Genomic DNA, 7,889 nt, shown 5'->3' with positions numbered 1-7,889 from the left:
GTAGACGAAATTTAACACCATAAATGTTCATCAACCTTTTTTTGATAAGTTATGTTCATCAACTTATTGTCCAAAAACTATTCATTTAATTAGTTTTGGGTCTGGGACTCTGGGTGCGTTTTAACTCAAGTCAATATCTAGCCATTGAATTTCAAACACGGTTCATACACACTTAAACAATTTAGATCGGGTCTGCTAGATCGCGGAGGTCAATGTTCTATTTAACTTATTTTGACTGAACTTATATTATCTAAAGAAATTAATTAAACTTATCTGAACTTAACTGAATACAAGAATATATTTTATCTGAAATAAGTCAAAATAAGTCAAAATAAGTCGAACAAAATAGGTCACTTGGACTTTAAATATGCAATAATATCTCAAATAGACAGCTAACCAAAATCACATAGGACAGCCCATATAATCTTCCAAAAACAGAAATATACTCCATTGCTGTCTCTTTCTGGCTATTTATTTTTCTGACCTCACTGCAATTTCCCCTTTTCGTTGTTCTTAGGTTTCTCTCTTTCATTTCGTCTTTTCAAGGTACTCAATTTCGTATCTCAATCTTCTCTCTTAATCTCTGATTACTGCTTTAATTTCTTGCACTGTTCTATTTAATTGTATTCAAATTCCTTTTATTTTCGCTGCAATTTTACTGAAATTTAGGGGTTTTCACTGACTGAATCTGTGATTTATTCGTATTTTCGGAATATTCTATGAATTTCTGTTAAAATTATCGAACTTTAGCTGATGATAATTAAAATATCTCTTAATTGAAGACTCTAAATGGTTGAATTGTTGAATTTTTCACTTTCGCAAACATCTGTAAGTGCTCTGAATAATGCGTGTTTTGACTAATCAACTATTACGACAGAATTGTTGTTGCTTGCTGGAAGACGTGGTAATCTTTCCTTTGAATTGGGGTTTTTTTTAATGGTTGCATTAAACCTTATCATTAAAATTTTTGACTTAATAATAGTTGAATTTTCTCAATGAGTTGTCAGTGGTCCTAATCTCAATCTCCCCATGACGTCGTTACTTTCCTAGGAATTTCTAAGGTAGCTGGCATCATGTAAATAACAATTGTATACTTCTTGAGGATTGTGTTTTTTTTCGTTAAAGAACCGTCTATCTGTTTGAGTATTGTGCGTTCATTTCTTTTGCGGAAGGGACCATCTATCTGTTTGAGTATTGTACGTTAGTTTCGTTTTGTCCGAAGGAACCATCTATCTGTTTGAGTATTGTGTTCGGTTCGTTTTGCAGAAGGAACCATCTACCTGTGTGAGTATTGTGTTCATTTCATTGTGCAATAGTTGCTTCTTTGGCTTTGGCTTTGGCTTTGGCTTTTGCTTTTGCTTTTGCTTTGGCTGTTGTTGATTTTGGTATTAGGAATGTCCTTTACTTTGATTTGGCCTTTCTGATTCTTTTTGTTCATGGGTTGCGAATTTTTGTTTTCTACTAAATCAACATCGTGTTAAGTTTTGTTGATTATTGTTATTGTGCACGCAAACTTTTTAGGAGGTCCATAATGATTCAGATGTTAGGTCAGACATACCACAGGATAGTATGATTTGGATATCCACTGGAAGGGCCGACAACCAGACTCGGGATGGGCTAAGAGATTAGACTAATGTGAAATTGATAATAATCTTGTCTATGTCAGTCCTTTTTGCAGGTCTTATACTCTTATGGGATGGAGAGGGGAATTCAGGTTGTCAGTCTGTGAATAGTTACTGTTTGGGGATGTCAAAAGGCTAAAGAAAGAGGACATATATGGCTATTGTTCTAGTTTATTGGTAACCAAGTTATTCATGCAACCTATCAAAAAAAGTTATTTATACACGGACTGTTGGAATGATCAAGAACCAAACCAAGTATAAAAAGAGTTGGCTCTGCTGCCTATAGGTCCACTAACACTCCCGTTAAGTAGGTCATAAGCAACTTCTGCTTAAGTCTGCTTTTAGTGTGTGTCAACGGAAGTTAATGGACCCCTGAAAGTTTTGTAATCTTCTGGGAAGACTGTGAAACAAATTTGACATTGTGCTGAATGATTCTTTTGGTTATTGTATGCATTACCTGAGAAGTATGATATTCTTCTTGTATACTTACCTTCTTAGGATTTTTTCTATCTCTGTTTTTCTTTCTTGTCTGAATTGTCTGAAATAGTTGAAGTTTATGCACTTCTCTATATCTAACACTCTAAGAGCTGCTTTCGCGTTATCTATTTACTTCTGAGACGTGTAGAGTTGCAAAGGACTCTCATAAATCTTGATGTTTACATATTGTGCACAGAACTTAACTATGGGACAAGTTTTGGGATGCATTCAAGTGGGTCAATCAACTGTGGCTATTAGCGAAAGATTTGGAAAGTTTGAAGAAGTGCTTGATCCTGGATGTCACTGTGTTCCATGGTTCCTTGGGAGCCAGATAGCTGGTCAACTCACCTTGCGTGTGCAGCAACTTGATGTTCGTTGTGAAACCAAAACTAAGGTTCGAGATATTTTTTGTTTCGGTGCAATCAGCGTCATTGATACTTTATACTATTTTGATATTTTCTGAATTGTGATATGATTAGGAACTTTTATGTCTCTTGTGTGAAAATAAAATGTTGTTTTATGATTATCTGACATTGAAGTGGCATGCCAATAACACGTTTTCATGGAAAAAGTTTTCATACCTTCTGCAATTTGTGGTGATTTACTCTTGGATCTCTACCGTCTCCTCTGCTTTCTTATCGCTATCTGCTTATAATTTGGCATCTGTTATTTGATTTTTGCAGGATAATGTGTTTGTCACAGTGGTTGCATCTGTACAATACCGAGCTGTAGCAGACAAGGCTTCGGATGCTTTCTATAGGCTCACGAATACTAGGGAACAAATCCAAGCTTATGTCTTTGATGGTATGTGTATAACCTTTATTCGTGGGATTTAAGTTATGCTATAGACTTCAGGTGGCTAAAAGCGTATTCTTAATTCTCCTAATATTGATCAATTTCTAGCGGTAGAAGATGGGAGTTTAACTATTTCTGGCAGTTTGGTGTCCGTGTACCTAGTGATTTAAGCCCAATGTGAAGTTAAATTATCTCTATGTGACTTGTTTTGGTGCTGAGGCTTGAAATATGATAATATCTGTGGACTTTCTACCAATATTCCTAGAGTCTTTGCCCCCTGGGTGTATTTTACATTCTATCTATCAACTGTGCTAATCAGCGTCTTTCAATGTGACAGTTATTCGTGCTAGTGTGCCCAAACTGTACCTTGATTCTGTTTTTGAGCAGAAGAATGATATTGCAAAAGCTGTTGAAGAAGAGCTAGAGAAGGTAATCTTGTTTGATATAAGCAATCTGTGAGAGTAAAAATGTTCAACAATCCCTGTTTAAATTTCTTCCTTGTTAATGCAGGCAATGTCAGCTTACGGGTATGAAATAGTTCAAACACTTATTGTGGACATTGAACCTGATGTGAATGTCAAGAGAGCAATGAACGAGATCAATGCAGGTAATGTACTTATTTTACTTACCTTGTTGTGTATATCCTCTGTTCATTAGTTACCTTGGTGTGTATATCTTTGTTTATTTATTTGGGCAATTCAAGCTTGTCAGCAGTCATCCCATTCTCTTATTACTCTTACATACTTTAGACTATCTTGTCAAAATTTATTTCTCTTTTTCAGTTGATTGGAAATACTAATTAAATGAATTGGCTTTCCAATCTTAATAGCTGCTAGAATGAGACTGGCAGCAAATGAGAAGGCTGAAGCAGAAAAGATACTGCAAATAAAGAGAGCTGAAGGAGAGGCGGAATCCAAATACCTGGCAGGGTTGGGTATAGCTCGGCAGCGTCAAGCTATTGTTGATGGGCTGAGAGACAGTGTGATCAACTTCTCTGAGAATGTGCCTGGCACATCTGCTAAAGACATCATGGACATGGTATTGATAACACAGTACTTTGACACTATGAAAGACATTGGTGCATCATCAAAGTCAACCTCTGTGTTCATCCCTCACGGTCCTGGTGCTGTTAGGGACATTGCAAGTCAAATTCGTGATGGCCTCCTACAGGGACAAACAATGGAGAAGTAGTTCCGTGCGAAACGTCTTTGCTTTCATCAAGTTTGGTGTACAGTTCAGTGTGATGAACTTGAATGGAGTTATCTTAAACACAAGTAAATAATGTTTTAGGTATTGCGTGGTACATTATAGAAATCATAGTACTCCTTAATGGTTTTGTTTGTCATTTTAATATTTTGCAGCTTTTATAGGGTAACTTGCTACACATTGGTGATGATTGTGCTAAAGAAATTTATATTTACGTGACTTTTTAAAGATTCATCCCTCATTTGGACTCCTTTGTGAAAATGGTCAGACACTATTTATCCTGAACTCTTATTGTGTCGAGCTTTCAATTCAAAAACAGACTTACTTCACACAAAAATACTAGATAAACAGAAATCTTTCAATTTAAATGAATCATGGTAGGTTTGCAATTTTGCGTTATTTAAACTGCAAGCTGTGAAAGTTTTGAACTTACCTTATTTGGGCCTTTTTAAGGGGGTGGTAGTTTTATCATCTGTTAAACACATCGGCATTTGAGGCTGCTTATCCAGTTTAACACGAGCATCGGCGGCATCAAGACTGCTAGTTTTTCACTGATTTTTTAAGAGTTGAGCAGATTATATTACATGCTCAATAGTCCGTAATGATACTACTGCTGTTCAGAGTGTAATCTCCAGTCGAACTATCCAACAAATCAGCAGCAGCAAAGAGAGAATGAGCATATGAATTGCAAAATTAAAAACAGGGGACTGTAATATGGAGTACGAGTAATGAGCATATGAAGTGGAAATTAAAAACAGGGGATTGCAATATGGAGTACGAGTAATGAGCATATGAAGTGAGAAATGGGATGGAAATTTAAAAACAGGGGACAAGTGACTGTAAAATACTTCCGGAAAAAAGTAACACTTTATCAAGTGAAACAGTCGACATTAAAGAATCCATAGACCAAGGGCAGGAAACAAAAGGTAACTGGTTCGCCACCAGCTAGAATTATTTTTTACAATTGACCACCAAAATGACGCAAGTCAACAAACCCAATACATTCCAAACAAAAAGTTCCACTAAAAAGTATTTGCCTACTTATTTTCCCATACAGAAACCCATTAAGATCATCTCGAGGAACTTTCAAGGCTTCAAAACCAAGGCCAATCCAAGTTTAGCACTCTTTTCAATCGCACTTGTGTCCACCTCACCAGAAATAGTCACAATTGACTTTGGGCGCCATTCGTGCTGGATAAGAGCACTAGCTTTCCCATAGTTGTTAACACGAGCCTTGACTGAAGTCAATGGGTCCAATGCATGTTGGGTACCAATGTTGAGTGTATTTTCATTACTCGAGAAGCTGTGGCTCAACTCCGCGCCAACAGCTGTGTTGGTCAGTGGACTCACAATATGATAGTATGAAGCATTCAAGATGTCCAGTTTGTCGTTCCTGCAGTACCCCCAAAAGTAAACAAAATCACAAGTGTATCCATAAAGTATATCCACTATCCAGCTTTCAAAATCAAATGATCTATCCAGATGAAAGATTAGAACATTATTAAGTAGTTTTCGACAAGCAGAATCCAAAATTATTTCTAGGATACAGGCATATAGAGATAATATGAATTACCAATATGAATATTGTTAAATCAGAATAGGAGTGATTCTCTTTCTTTAATTTCTGAACAGCAATAAAATGTTGCACATGGATATACCAAAGCGATAATCTGCTGATTAGCATAACAAAAGCTACTTACACATTCACAGATGCAATGAGATCATCATTAGTAAAGCTCAGTCCAGCATTGCATTTGGTGAAGTTTCCAGAAGCAGTGTCAAATGAGAGGTCAGTACCCAAAGCAAGAGTACTGTTTCCAAAAACACCAGAAAAGTTGACAATGGGGTTTGCTGTCAAACCAAGGCTTGTGCTGATGCCAGCATACTCATGCAAATACTGAAGCTCAACCTGTTAACATAATTTATACTCCACAAATTAGAACCATTATCCCGTATCTTGAACCAAAAAAGTTAAGGTCCACACTCCACAACCATGCTTCTTTAGGTAAGAAAATACTAGAAAGATAAGTGTATGGTACCTTGCCAGATCTCTGATCAGGAACACGGAAACTAAAAATAGCCTTCAAGCCAGGGGCAGGTTCATCAACCGTAATGGTGGTGAAAAGCTAAGAGCGGAAGACAGAGACAGCAAAGAAGTTGGAATCAGATTACAATAGATTCCAATTATTTAAAAACAAGATGTTCATAGAAATTAGAAAGCAATGCTATCTCTCACCAAATTTTACACAATTACCAATTATACAACCTATAAACCAATGAAACCATAATGTATCATAGAATCAATTCGTAGTAATACAAATAAACAAACTCACATTGGAGTTGGTATCAACTTTCACATCGGTGGTAATATTCTTGTTTGTCAACTTAGTGCTGACATCAGCCAAAAACAACTCGCCCTTCTTTGTCCCAGTAGAAGTGATAGCCTGCAAGAAAACAAGTTTACATTAACTTGAGAAAATTAATCATGCCATACATGTCTGATTGACTTATTCTTTACATATAAACTAAGAAGTCAACAACAACCTTTAATGCAAACATACAGCTTAACTTAATTTCTTTAATCGTGATTCACAACCCTAAATCTTCAGGACACAATGCAATTCCTAATCAAATTACATTGTTATCTCAATTAAACCCGCGGAATACATGAAGCACGCAGATTCTAATTCGTAATGCTGATGCTGGCAAATGAAAGAGGAGTTGTCCAGTTCACACTACATTCAACAATCCCCATTAATGAGAATCACAACCCAGGAACACAAAACCTTCCCTTTTATAACAAGTGCAGGACAAGAACCGAAGCAAAACGAGTCTAATCTCCATAGCAATATACAAAGAAGTCAACGACTCACACAAACTATACTCAAACACAATTCACCTTCTTATAATCTTATAGAGCCCTTATTTGACCACTCAAAACTTCTCCATCATTTCACAAGCGTAAACAACAAAAACATCCAAAATTCCAGTAATATTCTTAAACTAAACCCTAAATATCCAACATTTTGCACAAATCAAGATTTTGCAAGAAGTAATGAATGATTAAAAACCCATAAACATCATTTGAACAAACCCTAAGAAACCCATAAATCATCGAACTCAAAACTATGTGATTTTGTCAATCATAAACCCAATCATTTCCCCACACAAAATACCTAGAAAGTAAGTGTAAGGAGAGAGAAATGGCGAAAACTTACCACTCCATTGGCGGTGTATGTGGTAAGGGTGAACTTGTGGTCACTCTGATAATCCCTGTACAGAAGATCTACAATAACAACGACAAAAACCCATCAAATAAAAACACAAAACCAACCAATTAATTATACCCAAAAAATCAAGAACAATAACATTGAAATGCGACAACAGAAAACATGGTAAAAACAAGAAATCAACCTCTGGCTCTTTTGCCGATGTCGGAGTAAAGTCCGGGACCCTTCACCATTTTTTGGTCGTTGAAGTTTTGAGGAGAGAGAAAGTAGAGAGAGAAGTGAGGGTTCGGTGGAGAGAAATGAAAAATGTTGTGGGAGGAAATAGCAGAATCAAAGAATATTATTGTGGCACAATATTGAATTACAAAATTTAAATTAAAAGAAAATAGGAAATTGAAAACCCTAGTGTAATCTTGACCGTCTGATGAAGTGGGTGTGTATCATTGTTGTGATGCATTTAGCTGTTATTCTCTGTGATCAATGATTTATGGCTGTAGGTGTGGTACAAGTTTTATATTTTTTGGGTGGTTATGAATTAATTTTTGATATTTCCTATGGA

General features: G+C 36.2%; 2 protein-coding genes across 3 annotated transcripts; one reads left to right on the top strand and one right to left on the bottom strand.

Annotated features, from left to right (window-relative positions):
- The first annotated feature begins 389 nt into the window (after positions 1-389).
- On the top strand, positions 390-4,339 carry LOC110784482 (hypersensitive-induced response protein-like protein 2). Of its 2 annotated transcripts, none has more exons than XM_021988939.2 (6): positions 390-546; positions 2,296-2,493; positions 2,783-2,903; positions 3,232-3,323; positions 3,405-3,501; positions 3,724-4,339. In XM_021988939.2, exons 2-6 carry the CDS (start codon positions 2,305-2,307, stop codon positions 4,083-4,085), a joined length of 861 nt encoding a protein of 286 aa, XP_021844631.1. In that variant the 5' UTR covers positions 390-546; positions 2,296-2,304; the 3' UTR covers positions 4,086-4,339. The 2 variants fall into 2 exon arrangements, with proteins under 2 accessions (XP_021844631.1, XP_021844630.1); XM_021988938.2 differs by lacking the exon at positions 390-546 and adding an exon at positions 1,093-1,284.
- Positions 4,340-4,948: 609 nt separating this feature from the next.
- Positions 4,949-7,675, bottom strand: LOC110784481 (mitochondrial outer membrane protein porin of 36 kDa). Its single transcript, XM_021988937.2, has 6 exons — positions 7,515-7,675; positions 7,319-7,386; positions 6,434-6,544; positions 6,140-6,226; positions 5,801-6,009; positions 4,949-5,493 (listed from the first exon to the last, which is right to left on the bottom strand). Exons 1-6 carry the CDS (start codon positions 7,561-7,563, stop codon positions 5,187-5,189), a joined length of 831 nt encoding a protein of 276 aa, XP_021844629.1. The 5' UTR covers positions 7,564-7,675; the 3' UTR covers positions 4,949-5,186.
- Between the last annotated feature and the right edge of the window lie 214 nt (positions 7,676-7,889).

The sequence above is a fragment of the Spinacia oleracea genome, chromosome 1 (genome assembly GCF_020520425.1).
Source record: "Spinacia oleracea cultivar Varoflay chromosome 1, BTI_SOV_V1, whole genome shotgun sequence".
Taxonomy (NCBI): domain Eukaryota; kingdom Viridiplantae; phylum Streptophyta; class Magnoliopsida; order Caryophyllales; family Amaranthaceae; genus Spinacia; species Spinacia oleracea.
Note: the sequence above shows the minus strand (reverse complement) of the source record. Positions and strands in the feature narration are given on the sequence as shown.

Bases quoted from the DNA above. Each gene is read 5' to 3' on its own strand.
- LOC110784482 (XM_021988939.2), top strand. From the start codon at position 2,305: ATGGGACAAGTTTTGGGATGCATTCAAGTGGGTCAATCAACTGTGGCT. The intron at 2,494-2,782 runs GTTCGAGATATT...TGATTTTTGCAG, and splicing joins GTTGTGAAACCAAAACTAAG to GATAATGTGTTTGTCACAGT. The intron at 3,502-3,723 runs GTAATGTACTTA...CAATCTTAATAG, and splicing joins AATGAACGAGATCAATGCAG to CTGCTAGAATGAGACTGGCA.
- LOC110784481 (XM_021988937.2), bottom strand. From the start codon at position 7,563: ATGGTGAAGGGTCCCGGACTTTACTCCGACATCGGCAAAAGAGCCAGA. The intron at 7,387-7,514 runs GTTGATTTCTTG...TTGTTATTGTAG, and splicing joins CATCGGCAAAAGAGCCAGAG to ATCTTCTGTACAGGGATTAT. The intron at 6,227-6,433 runs GTGAGTTTGTTT...TTCCGCTCTTAG, and splicing joins AAGTTGATACCAACTCCAAT to CTTTTCACCACCATTACGGT.